General features: G+C 47.9%; 1 protein-coding gene across 2 annotated transcripts in view; it reads right to left on the bottom strand.

Moving 5' to 3' along the window:
• Positions 1–13,381, bottom strand: part of LOC137439991 (germ cell nuclear acidic protein) — a 143,840-nt gene that overhangs the window by 106,042 nt on the left and 24,417 nt on the right. For both annotated transcript variants that reach the window (XM_068136327.2, XM_078768547.1), the window contains exon 3: positions 11,792–11,849. In XM_068136327.2, coding sequence (XP_067992428.2) covers positions 11,792–11,849 — 58 coding nt within the window. The remainder of the gene's footprint in view (positions 1–11,791; positions 11,850–13,381) is intronic.

Below are 13,381 nucleotides of genomic sequence, written 5' to 3'. Positions count from 1 at the left end.
AATGGAGCATTGTGATGAACAAGGACAAGGTAATGGAGCATTGTGATGAACAAGGACAAGGTAATGGAGCATTGTGATGAACAAGGACAAGGTAATGGAGCATTGTGATGAACAGAGACAAGGTATTGGGGCATTGTGATGAACAAGGACAAGGTAATGGAGCATTGTCATGAGCAAGGACAAGGTAATGGAGCATTGTGATGAACAAGGACAAGGTAATGGAGCATTGTGATAATCAGGGACAAAGGCATGGAGCATCGTGATGAACAAGGACAAGGTAATGGAGCATTGTGATGAACAAGGACAAGGTAATGGAGCATTGTGATGAACAAGGACATGGTAATGGAGCATTGTGATGAACAAGGACAAGGTAATGGAGCATTGTGATGAACAAGGACAAGGTAATGGAACATTGTGATGAACAAGGACAAGGTAATGGAGCATTGTGATGAACAAGGACAAGGTAATGGAGCATTGTGATGAACAAGCACAAGGTAATGGAGCATTGTGATGAACAAGGACAAGGTAATGGAGCATTGTGATGAACAAGGACAAGGTAATGGAGCATTGTGATGAACAAGGACAAGGTAATGGAGCATTGTGATGAACAAGGACAAGGAGCATTGTGATGAACAAAGACAAAGGGATGAAGTGTTGTGATGAACAAGGACAAGGTAATGGAGCATTGTGATGATCAGGGACAAAGGGATGGAGCATCGTGATGAACAAGGACAAGGTAATGGAGCATTGTGATGAACAACGACATGGTAATGGGGCATAATGATAAACAGGGACAAGGTAATGGAGCATTGTGATGAACAAGGACAAGGTAATGGAGCATTGTGATGAGCAAGGACAAGGTAATGGATCATTGCCATGAACAAGGACAAGGTAATGGAGCATCGTGATGAACAAGGACAAGGTAATGGAGCATCGTGATGAACAAGGACAAGGTAATGGAGCATAGTGATGAACAAGGACAAGGTAATGGAGCATTGTGATGAACAGGTACAAAGGGATGGAGCATTGTGATGAGCCAGGATAAAGGGATGGAGCATTGTGATGAGCAAGGATAAAGGGATGGAGCATTGTGATGAGCAAGGATAAAGGGATGGAGCATTGTGATGAGCAAGGATAAAGGGATGGAGCATTGTGATGAACAACGACAAGGTAATGGAGCATTGTGATGAGCAAGGATAAAGGGATGGAGCATTGTGATGAACAAGGACAAAGGGATGGAGCATAATGATAAACAAGGACAAAGGGATGGAGCATTGTGATGAGCAAGGACAAAGGGATGGAGCATTGTGACGAACAATGACAAGGTAATGGAGCATTGTGGTGCACAAGGACAAGGTAATGGAGCATTGTGATGAGCAAGGATAAAGGGATGGAGCATTGTGACGAACAATGACAAGGTAATGGAGCATTGTGATGCACAAGGACAAGGTAATGGAGCATTGTGATGAGCAAGGACAAGGTAATGGAGCATTGTGATGAGCAGGGATAAAGGGATGGAGCATTGTGATGAACAATGACAAGGTAATGGAGCATTGTGATGCACAAGGACAAGGTAATGGAGCATTGTGATGAGCAAGGTGTTACGAATTCCGGATTTATGTGAATTACTATTCAGGTCATTTCTTATTAATGTTTATTCTATTAAAGGTTGTTGTGGTTAAATGGTTATAAGCGCTCCTGTTAACAGGAGACCGGAAACGGGATGGAAAACCGGAAGAGGAAAAAGACAAGGTCGGGAGAGAAGCGGCCATCTTCATCCTCGACCAGCTCCGACGCGAGCCGAGTCGATCTTTACCTGCTTTGGAACGCTGAGTTTGAAAAGCCCGTCTGGCGAGAGGAGTTACCTGCGCGGGGTGATTGCCTGTTACGTGTCAGGTTGCCGTGGGTTCCTGGAAGGAACCAAGCGTCCGGCACTGTTCGCCTCGACGCCTACGAGGGCGTGTACGGGTCGCACCTTGGGCCTCGCGCGCTTTGCGAGCCGTTCACAGCCCAGAGGCCACGATCGCGGGCTCCGACCCCGGTGGCGTCCCGAGGAGGTGTCCGCTGCAGCAACCGTTCCCGGTGCGGGACGTGCACGTTTGGAGCACGTCGGCCAGGGGTCCGTTCAACCGCCCGTGTGCGGAGAAGTCGACCTTCACCTTGGTCTGGAGGGGCTGAGAGACATTGTGAGGGACAGTGACTATTGAGGGGGCCGTGAGTGGGGTCAAGGGGGGAAATATATAAGATGGCCATCTTAGCAATATTGTTGGAATATTCATACTGAGCGTTGAAGTATTGTGTTGTGGATGATTCTACCCAGGGGTGAATATATTGCTGATTGATCCGGATCCTTGGTGTGATTTCCTTATTGATTTGGATTGTTTCCTTCGTTGGTCCACCGGAGGGTTTAATTAGTATTGATTGCATTACGAAAGCGAATAAATCATATATCTTTCTGGCGGGGTTCCTCTCAAGGTCCGGGGGTCACCGAGACCAGGCGGTCACAGGGAGGACCACGTAACAGAATTGGGGGCTCGTCCGGGATATAAAATTGTGTAAAATAATAAAATAATATTTTTATAAATTAAAATTAATTAATTAATTATTAATTGGTAAATTTTTGGGAAATTGTGGTAAAGTCTTGGGTGAAGGTTAACAGGTGTTAACAGTATTCACCATGGCGTTTGTTGCACAGAACTTTGCAGTAACCCCTAGTGAGGCACAGTTCCGAGCGTTACTAAAATCGGACCTCTTGAAATTGGCCAAACATTTTAACTTGGAGGTCCGAACTAATTTGAGGAAGGCAGAGTTGCAGACCGCGGTGATACAATCTATGGTGGGATTAGGAACATGGGACGAGTTAGCCTGGGAGTGGCTACCCAAAGACCCAGAAGACGTTGAGCTCCGGAAACTGGAGTTGCAATTAAGGAGCCAGGAACGGATCAAAGAAGAAGAAAGGAAAGCAGAAAAGGAAAGAGCAGAAGAAGAAAGGAAAGCAGAAAAGGAAAGAGCAGAAGAAGAAAGGAAAGCAGAAAAGGAAAGATCAGAAGAGGAAAGGAGAGTGGAACGAGAACTCCAGGAAAGGTTAGAAAGGATGAAAACAGAGGAAAGGAAAGCAGAAGAGAGGAGAGAAGAGAAACAAGCAGAGGAAAGGAGAGTGGAACGAGAACTCCAGGAAAGGTTAGAAGGGAGAAAAGCAGAGGAGAGAAAAGCCGAAAGGGAATTAAAGGAACGTGACATGGCGCTTCAGCAAGAAATTAAATTCAAGGAGCTGCAGTTAATGAGAGAACGGGGAGAGGTACCACCCTTGCTGACGGGGCTGACACCTAGCCCGAACACCTGGGATGTGGGCAGACATGTGAGGCTGGTTCCACCCTTCAGTGAAAAGGAAGTCGCTAAATTTTTTCCACACTTTGAGAAAGTGGCTCGACAGTTAAACTGGCCGGAGGAGGCCTGGACCATACTAGTGCAAAGTGTGCTGGTGGGTAAAGCTCAAGATATTTATTCGGCGCTACCAATGGACCAATGTGCAGATTATGAGGTATTGAAGAAGCACATTCTCAAAGCCTATGAGTTGGTTCCTGAAGCTTACCGGCAAAAATTCAGGAATGCCAGGAAGAGGGAGAGTGAGACCCATGTGGAGTTTGCCAGAGTGAAAGAAAACATGTTTGATCGGTGGTGTGAGTCAAAAGGAGTCGGGAAAGACTTCGAAGCATTGCGTGACTTGATCCTGGTGGAGGAATTTCAACAGTGTGTCCACGAGGACATCAAAGTGTACCTGCAGGAAAAGAAAGTACCAAAGTTGTGGGATGCAGCCACCATGGCAGATGATTATGCCTTAACACACCGGATAGGGGTCCACAAACCTAACTCCTCGCCTAGACTTCAGCAGGGGAGTTATGGAACACCCGGTGCAGAGAACGACAATACATGGCGGCGGCCTCGAGAGGATTATGGGGACAACTCTGATACCGCAACTGTTCGAAATCAGGGGGCTACGGGCCCAAGACAAACTTGTTTTCCGGGGGGCCCGAGGCAGACAACGAGTTTTTCCTCCGGGCCTACTTGCGCTTTTTGCAAGAAACCTGGACACTTGATGTCCAGTTGTTACCTCATGAAAAGGGAAAACCCAGAGCGGAGTCCGAATAGTACAACTCCGAATGCGATGGCAAACGTAAGAAATCGCCCACAGAAGAGTTATCAACCATTTATTTATGAGGGGTTTGTCTCACTAGAGGGAGACTTGACTAACCCAAGATCTGTTAGGGTATTGAGGGACACAGGAGCCCATCAATCCTTAATGCTTGAAGGCATTTTGCCATTGTCAAAGAGTACAGCAACTGGTGATAGTGTTCGGTTACAAGGGATCGGTGGCTGTGTTAATGCCCCACTTCATGTCATCCATTTGGAATCCGATTTGGTGTCAGGACCGGTCACCGTCGGTTTACAAGCCACGCTTCCTGTAGAGGGAGTATCTGTGATTATCGGGAATGATTTGGCCGGGGGTCAAGTTTATGGTAACCCGAGGGTTGGTAAAGAGCCCAGCAGGGAAAATAACACCACACCAGCTCGGGATGGCGACAAAAGTACCAAGTTATTTGTAGGGGGACTGAACTTCAAAACAAAGGAAGAAGTTCTGACCTCTGTCTTCAACAGATATGGGCCGCTGGTGGAAGTGCGGTTGGTAAAAGACAGGGAAACGCAACAGTCAAGAGGGTTCGGCTTTGTCACGTTTGCAAGCACAAAAGACGCCAGAGAGGCAGAGAAGAATTGGAATGGTAAGGATTTGGAGGGTCGGACCATAACAGTAGGGAAGGCATTTCATAGGCGTCGAGAGGTCTACAGAAGAGGACAACTTGGCGGTAGATTTCGTGTTGGCAGCAGCCGATATTACTATGGAGGCTCCCAGAGTGACGGCATCTCCCGAAAGAATGATTGTCAGAGCACTGGCCGAGACGGAGACCGCCAGTCAGGTGACTACTGGGACAAGTGGTCCCACCGTAACTGTTAGGAGTCCGGAGAAGTTGAAGCACTATATACGGCGGAGCCGCCGAGCCTGGGCTCCTACACGGACTAACCGTGAACGCCATGTTCCTAAAGGCGTCCAGGTAGTGAACTTTCCTGCACGGACTAAGCGTGAACTCCACGTTCTTAAAGGCGTCCATGTAATGAACTTTCCTCCCCGGACTAACCGTGAACTCCACATTCCTTAAGGCGTTCCATGTAGTGAATACTCAGCTTGGCCTCCCGAAAATGTGCTATCGAGTTGTTTAACTTTGGGGCTTTGGTCACCACCCCTTAAACCTGCATTCAAGAGAAACTAGAAGTTGTTGATGCTTGGTCCAGAGTGAATTCCCTTTGGAATCATTTATTTTATTTTATTTTATTTTTATTTTTATTTTTTTTGTATACAAGATCGAGGCTCGTGAAAGAGCGAACATTAATCACACAGAAAGACAAACAGACACATAAAACAAATAACATTGGGAGCGGTAGACAAGATGGGGAGGGGGAAGGACACAAACACAACATTTGAGAGCAGGGACCGAGAGACATGGAGACATCGAGAGATCTGTGGGAGGGAGAGGGCTTTGGGGGGGAGGCATGTGAAGGTGGGGGGGGGGGGGGTGGGAGAGGTATAAACATATGGACACTGCCAGGATTTCCAGGAAAGAAGTTGGAATTTCAAACAAGGTGGATCTGGGGTGAATTAGTGGGGGTAGAAAAGATCAAGGTTTTGGATGAGGGAAGATAAGAGATGGTGGTGAACAGCTGTTTTAAAGACCTGGAGGGAGGAGAGGGATTGAAGGGAGTGTGGGAGTTTGTTCCAGAGGCGGGAGAAAAGGGGAATGAAAGAGTGAAGGTGAGCAGAGAGCCGAGATTTCGGCAGTTTAACCATCAGAGGGTTGCTGGCAGATCTTGTGCGACCTGTAGGAATATTTGGGGGACAGAGCACAGAGAGAGCTGGGGGAGCAAGGCCGGAGAGGAGTCGGTAGAAGACAGAAAGACCACCTACCTGCCTGCGGTGAGTGAGTGAAAGGCCCTCAGAGATAGCTTCATCGCGGGAGATTCCAATGATTTTGAAAGCTTTGGATTCAACAGCGTGAAGCCGAGCCAGGTGTGAGGCAGGAGCACCAGCCCATAGGGGAGAACAGTATTCCATTGAGCTGCGGATGAAAGCCTTGCATGTGGTGAGGAGCTCGGGTGTGCCGAGGAAGGACTTCGCACGACGGAGGATGCCCAGTCGGCGACTGGCTTTGGAGGCCAGCTTGGAAATGTGGTTTTCCCAAGAAAGATCATGGCAGATAGTGAGACCCAAAAGCTTGAGCAACAGAACTTCTTGGAGAGGATTGTTGAGAAAGTAGATGGGAGGGTTGTCTAGTCGATCTTTTCGGAGAGACATAGTAAGAGAATGAGATTTGTCAGGATTGAAAGACATGTTCCACTTGTTTGACCAGTCTGTGATTTTGTCCAGGTCTTCAGAGAGTGAGGAGGCTGCAGACTGCCGATCTGAGGGAAGAGGAATGGAGCAGCAGAGAGTGGAGTCATCAGCAAAGAGATAGAGAGGATTCTCCAGAGAGTCGGAGAGATCATTGATAAAGACCAGAAAAAGCACAGGGCCCAGCACACTTCCTTGGGGAACTCCAGCCTGAACAGGAAGGGGAGATGAGAGAAATCCATTCAGGGCCACACGTTGACTACGACCAGAGAGGAAGTCCGCAAGCCATGCATGGAGATTTCCATGGATACCATAGGAGGAGAGTTTGGTGAGCAGAGCTGGGTGCCAGACCGTATCAAAGGCCCGTGATATGTCAAGGGAGACAGCTCTGATTTCCTGTTTGGCATTGAGGACCTCCATCCATTGTTGAGACAGCAGAAGCAGCATGTCCAGAGTAGAGTGACCTGGTCTGAAACCAAATTGATGATCAGAGATCAAGCCATTGGAGAAGAGGAAAGATTTCATATCCGAAGCAATGATGGATTCCATGACTTTGCTGATAATTGGGAGCAGGCTGATTGGTCTGTAGGTGCAAGGATCTGTTTTTGCACCTTTTTTGTGTAAAGCGGTAATGTTAGCTGATTTCCAGGATGCTGGCAGATGACCTTGAGCAAAAGATAGGGTGAAAAGAACAGAGAGAGGGTGAGATAGAGCGGCAGAGCAGGATTTTAGGACCCGTGGGCTGATGCCGTCTGGTCCAGTTGCAGAATCAGAGTCGAGGTTTGACAAAAACTCCTCCACCTTGTCAGGAGAGAAGGACACAGAGTCCAGGAGCAGTTGGGTTCGACTGGGAAAGGTGGGAACAGAGAGAGATGGGTTTGGGACTAAGGATTTTGAGGCGAACACAGAGTTGAGGCATTCGGCTTTGTCACGTGCGATGTCAACTGTGTGGCCATTTGAGGTAAGGGAGGGGATGGAGGGGGAACAAACACCAGAAACGGATTTGACCAGACGCCACCAGGATTTGGAGGAAGGAGACAGGTTTGAGAGTTCATTCTTGAGTGAGGAGAGATAGTGCTTCCTGGCACTCCTGAGGGTAGACACACACTTGTTCCGAGCTTGGTGGAAGGAACTGAGATTGCCTTCAGTTGGATTAGCTTTCCAAGAGGCAAAGGCAAGTTGTTTCAGGGCAACTGCCTCACCACAAGATTCAGTGTACCATGGACGGGAGGAAGGGTAAGACAACTGAAGGCGAGATGGGATAAATCTGTGCATGAGAGAGATCAGTTTGCTTTGGAAGAATTCCCAGGAAGAATTGATGTCAGAGGCAGTGGAGATGGGAGACCAATCCAGACGATTGATGGCTGCTTGAAGACCGTCCCAGTCGGCCTGAGTGAAATGCCAGACTCGTCGACGCTGAGGAGGCTCTCTGAGAATGGCCAGAGAGATGTCCACTTTGACAAGCACATGATCAGAAGAACCGATTGGAGCAGAAGAAGAGCAGCAGACATTAGCAGGGAAGTTTGTCATAACCAAGTCTAGAAGAGAAGATACTCCATTGGCTGAGATCCGGGTCGGGAAATTGACAGATTGTGTCAATCCCAGTGAGTCACAGAAGTCCTTTGCTGAGGTGCCATGACTGGTGAGAGAGGAACCCACACCCAACCAGGTGGCATGATGACAGTTGAAGTCACCACATATGAGGAAGAGAGAGTTGGGATGAGTGGATAGAAGTTGGTCCATGTTGTCAGACAGTGAAATGTAGATGGAGTCGTCACTGTTTGGGGGACGGTACAGAACACATATGAACAAAAGGTGGGAGCAGAGAGGAAGCCGTAACCAGAGGTACTCCTGCGGGTGAGGAGGAAAGAGGGCAGTGCAAGGAGAGTGAGGAAGAGAGTTTTTGACAAAGATAGCCACCCCACCACCAGGCCGGGGCTCAGGTCTATCAAACTGGAGGAGGGAGTAACCAGGAAGAGATATTAAGGAATCAGAGACATCTTGAAGGAGGAAGGTCTCTGTTAAGCAGATCAAGTCTGGATTGTCAGAAGCAACCTGTATGGAGAGATCAGTCAGGTTTGAGCGAAGGCCCCGGATGTTTGAGGTCCATACCGCTAATGAAGAGAGAGGGGGAGCATCGGGTACAGGACAGGGGAGGGGAGGTGTAGGGTAAGATGAAGGATGAGAGGGGGAGGTAGGGAGAGCAGTTGATAGTGTGTCAGATGTTGCAGAAGAGTTCCAAGAAAGGGAAGGATGAGGAGGATGAAAGGTTTGATGGTGAAGGGATGAGGCACAGTGAGGGGTTGTTTGAGGGGGGGCAGAGGAAAGTAGAAGGTTTGGGGGGGGTGGAGGTATGAGATAGAAGGGAGACGAAGTGGGGAGGAGGCAGCTTGGAGGAGGAGGGGGGAGGAGGGAGAATTGGAGAGGAATGGTATGGGGGGAGAATTGAATGGGAGGGATTGGGGGGGAGTTTTGAAGGGGAGGAGTGAGGGGGAAGTTTAGGAGGGGAGGGGCAAGGGGGGAGTTTTGGAGGGAAGGGGCAAGGGGGAAGTTTAGAAGTGGAGGGGCAAGGGGGGAGTTTAGGAGTGTAGGGGCAAGGGGGGGGATTTGGAGGGGAGGGGCAAGGGGGGAGTTTAGGAGGGGAAGGGCAAGGGGGGAGATCAGGAGTGGAGGGGCAAGGGGGGGATTAGGAGGGGAGGGGAAAGGGGGGAGTTTAGGAGGGGAAGGGCAAGGGGGGAGTTCAGGAGTGGAGGGGCAAGGGGGGAGTTTAGAAAGTGGAGGGGCAAGGCGGGAGTTTAGGAGTGTAGGTGCAAGGGGGGGGATTTGGATGGGAGGGGCAAGAGGGGAGTTTAGAAAGTGGATGATTAATGAAAGACGAACATTGATAACAAATTGGGTTTGTTGTGATTTTCAAGTTAGCAATCCGATTCAGAACGATGGAGGAGGGATGGAATGAATGTGAATTTAGACCATGTAGTGAGGGAGACGTATAAGATATTGAATTTCTTTTTTTTGAAGTGGAATGAGTTGGAGAGGAAATTGAGAAAAGCCTTTTAAATAGGAAGAAAAACAGCGTGTTGTAATATACCACTGAATAAAACACAGAAGGGGAAAGGTTAAACATATTTAAATAATATTTAAACAGAACTGTGAACAATCTTATATGCACAAAAATACCAACGGGGGGAGAGCCGAGAGGGACCACCACGAGTCACGTGAACAGGGCAAACGGTGGATGGCAAGGAGATAATGGGGGCGGGGCGAACAGCACACCTGGACAGAAAATACAGGATGAGACAACAGTACACGTGGAGAAAAGAAAATAAATGTTTTTGTTTTTTTGTTTTTTTTGTTTTTTTGGGGGGGTGGGGGGGGGTGTGGGGTGGGGATTTAGAACGTTAGACAGAGTATTATGTTCGGGGTAGAAGGGAAAAAACCAAGAGCCAAGCAAAACACGCTTAAGTTAACAAAACACCGACGGGGGTACAACTACAAGGCCACACACGAGGAGCAGAACACGATTAAATAATTACAAGTTACAGGAAATTCAAACCAAAACTAACTATAATCAAACAATATCGCATGGACGATAAAATAACGAGTTGAAATTTGACAATCTATCTGGGGAAATGGGGGAGAAACACGTGGTCGAAGAACGAACGAACGAATAAGAATGAATAAACGAATGAGCACAGAGAAGGTAATGTCTTCTTTTTTTTTTTTTGGAGTTGAGATTTACATAAGGAAGTAGGCTATGGGGTGGAAAGACTGGGAAAACAGAGAACGAAAGTTATTGGATCACAAACGACAGACCGCTGAGAGAAAAACAAAGCCTCAAGGTTGTACAGTGTACACTGTACAAGGCCTCAAGACGACACGAATTAACACGATTTTCAATACAGGTATGAAAGATTTGCACCGAAAATCTTTGTCGGGACAATATACGTACATACACCATAAAATAAATACAGTTTTAACGAAAATACAAAATGGGAACAATTACTTAACTTCGATTTCGATGGAGAGCGTGTGGAGCTGTGAAAAAACGAACCCTCGCCAGCAAGACCGGAAACGGAAGTGGGGTTTTGTGAAATTTTGTTGCTTTATTTTTGAGATGTGATAATTGTGCCCGGGGGAACTGATGATTTGGGGTGTGAGAGATCTTGTCTGTTTATCAAAGTTGGCCTGCAAAGAAAGTTTTCGCGGTGTTCAAACTTTCTTTCTTGAAGGGGGGGAGTCTTACGAATTCCGGATTTATGTGAATTACTATTCAGGTCATCTCTTATTAATGTTTATTCTATTAAAGGTTGTTGTGGTTAAATGGTTAGAAGCGCTCCTGTTAACAGGAGACCGGAAACGGGATGGAAAACCGGAAGAGGAAAAAGACAAGGTCGGGAGAGAAGCGGCCGTCTTGATCCTCGACCAGCTCCGACGCGAGCCGAGTCGATCTTTACCTGCTTTGGAACGCTGAGTTTGAAAAGCCCGTCTGGCGAGAGGAGTTACCTGCGCGGGGTGATTGCCTGTTACGTGTCAGGTTGCCGTGGGTTCCTGGAAGGAACCAAGCGTCCGGCACTGTTCGCCTCGACGCCTACGAGGGCGTGTATGGGTCGCACCTTGGGCCTCGCACGCTTTGCGAGCCGTTCACAGCCCAGAAGCCGCGATCGCGGGCTCTGACCCCGGTGGCGTCCCGAGGAGGTGTCCGCTGCAGCAACCGTTCCCGGTACGGGACGTGCACGTTTGGAGCACGTCGGCCAGGGGTCCGTTCAACCGCCCGTGTGCGGAGAATTTGACCTTCACCTTGGTCTGGAGGGGCCCAGAGACTGTGAGGGACAGTGACTATTGAGGGTGCAGTGAGTGGGGTCAAGGGGGGAAATATATAAGATGGCCATCTTAGAAATATTGTGGGAATATTCATACTGAGCGTTGAAGTATTGTGTTGTGGATGATTCTACCATGGGGTGAATATATTGCTGATTGATCCGGATCCTTGGTGTGATTTCCTTATTGATTTGGATTGTTTCCTTCGTTGGTCCACCGGAGGGTTTAATTAGTATTGATTGCGTTACGAAAGCGTATAAGTCATATATCTTTCTGGCGGGGTTCCTCTCAAGGTCCGGGGGTCACCGAGACCAGGCGGTCACAGGGAGGACCACGTAACAAAGGATAAAGGGATGGAGCATTGTGATGAGTAATGGAGCATTGTGATGAACAAGGACAAGGGGATGGAGCATTGTGGTGAACAAGCACAAGGGGATGGAGCATTGTGATGAACAAGGAGAAGGTAATGGAGCATTGTGATGAGCAAGGATAAAGGGATGGAGCATTGTGATGAAGGAAAGGAATAAAACTCACGAGGACGCTGGTAAGGTACAAGTCTTCTTTTCACCAGGGGTCTTCGTCTTCACCAGAACTGGGAAGGAAGGGCAGTAAATACAAAATTGATACTCCTTAATTGATAAAGGGTAGTAAATACTAATTGATTAAAGCACAGCATGTGACATTCAATTGCACACGAGGGAATGCCTTTGGCAACCACCTGGACATGTTATTGGGTGTCCTCTGGAATTCACGCACGCGCACCAGCACACGCGCACACACGCAAAGGAGTATAAACACATAACACCTGTAATTGCATTCACTCTGTCATCCCACAAAAGTGAGTTAAAAAACAAGGTGGCATTTTTGGGATTGGTTCCGGCTGATGTGTCGGTCTTTGGTGGATGAGGATGCAATCATGCACAGACATTTCAGGATGTATTAGCGTATTTTGGAAACAAAGCCAAGACTCGCAGAAGAGATTAAAGAATGGGAATATAACAGAACAGAAAGAGAAAAGAGAAAATATTGCAGAGGACACACCTGCAACAAAGACCAGAAGAGTAGAAATGTAAAATGGGGGATTTAAAAAAAAAAAAAAAAACACCTTTAGAGGCCATTTTTCCCCGCAAGCGGGGGTTGGCCTTTTTCGGGAACTGTGGTTGTTGTTGTTTTTCGGTCCCCTTTTTGAAGCAATGTTTTACGGCCGGATGCCCTTCCTGACGCCAACCCTTTTTGCCGCCTTTAACGACAAGCAGGGAATTACCAGTGAACTGGTACTCAATTTGCCGACCTCGGAAGGATGACAGGCTGAGTCAACCCCCCTGGCGTTAATTCAGCGATTGACCGGGATTCGAACCCAGGATCCTAGGATCCTAAGCCGGCACCCTAGCCGCTAGCCCAACACCAGGGACTATCCCAACACCAGGGGATAACAAAGAAATATAGGGTGAGGGATATGGTTGGGGAGTACATCACCTGGAAGTGAAGGAGTTGGGAGTACATCAACTGGAAGCTCCCTTTTGGGGTGAGGCTGGGGTTATTAAAGGTAGAAAAGATGATTAGTATGGATGCAGGATGATCTGTGATGGTCAACAGTCATCTTGAAGTCCTGGAAAGAAGAGTGGGAATGAATAGACCAAGGAAGTTGGCTCCACATGTGAGAGTAAAGAGGAACAAATGAGTGGAGGTGAGCAGGCAGCCGAGAGTTTGGGAGTTTTACCGGGAGGGGGTTACTGGCAGAGTGTGTGCACCTAGCAGAATTTTATAGGGGGAGGGTAGAGTTTGTAAAGGGCATCGGGCATGAGACCAGAGAGGACGCGTCTCAAAGACAGAGAGACTATCAACCTGCGTGCGACGCGGGAGGAACTGGCCCAGATATTCAACATTGTTGAATTGCAGGGAAAGTCATACAGCAGTTGTTTCAATTTAGGCACGAATCATGCTCCTGATGTGGTAACCAGTGTTAAAGTTTGCATGTACTTCTATTAACACCTGGATATCTCATTTATGAGACTGGAGCCACTTCAATGGAGTGACAGAGATCCTTCCTGAACACGTGTTATTCTTCGAACAGCATCACTCCATTTCAAGATGGCGGCTGTCATGCAGTTGTTATGATTTTGC

The sequence above is a fragment of the Myxine glutinosa genome, chromosome 14 (assembly GCF_964187855.1).
Source record: "Myxine glutinosa chromosome 14, kmMyxGlut1.1, whole genome shotgun sequence".
NCBI lineage: Eukaryota > Metazoa > Chordata > Myxini > Myxiniformes > Myxinidae > Myxine > Myxine glutinosa.
The sequence above is the reverse complement of the archived record's forward strand: the minus strand, read 5'-3'. Positions and strand labels throughout refer to the sequence as shown.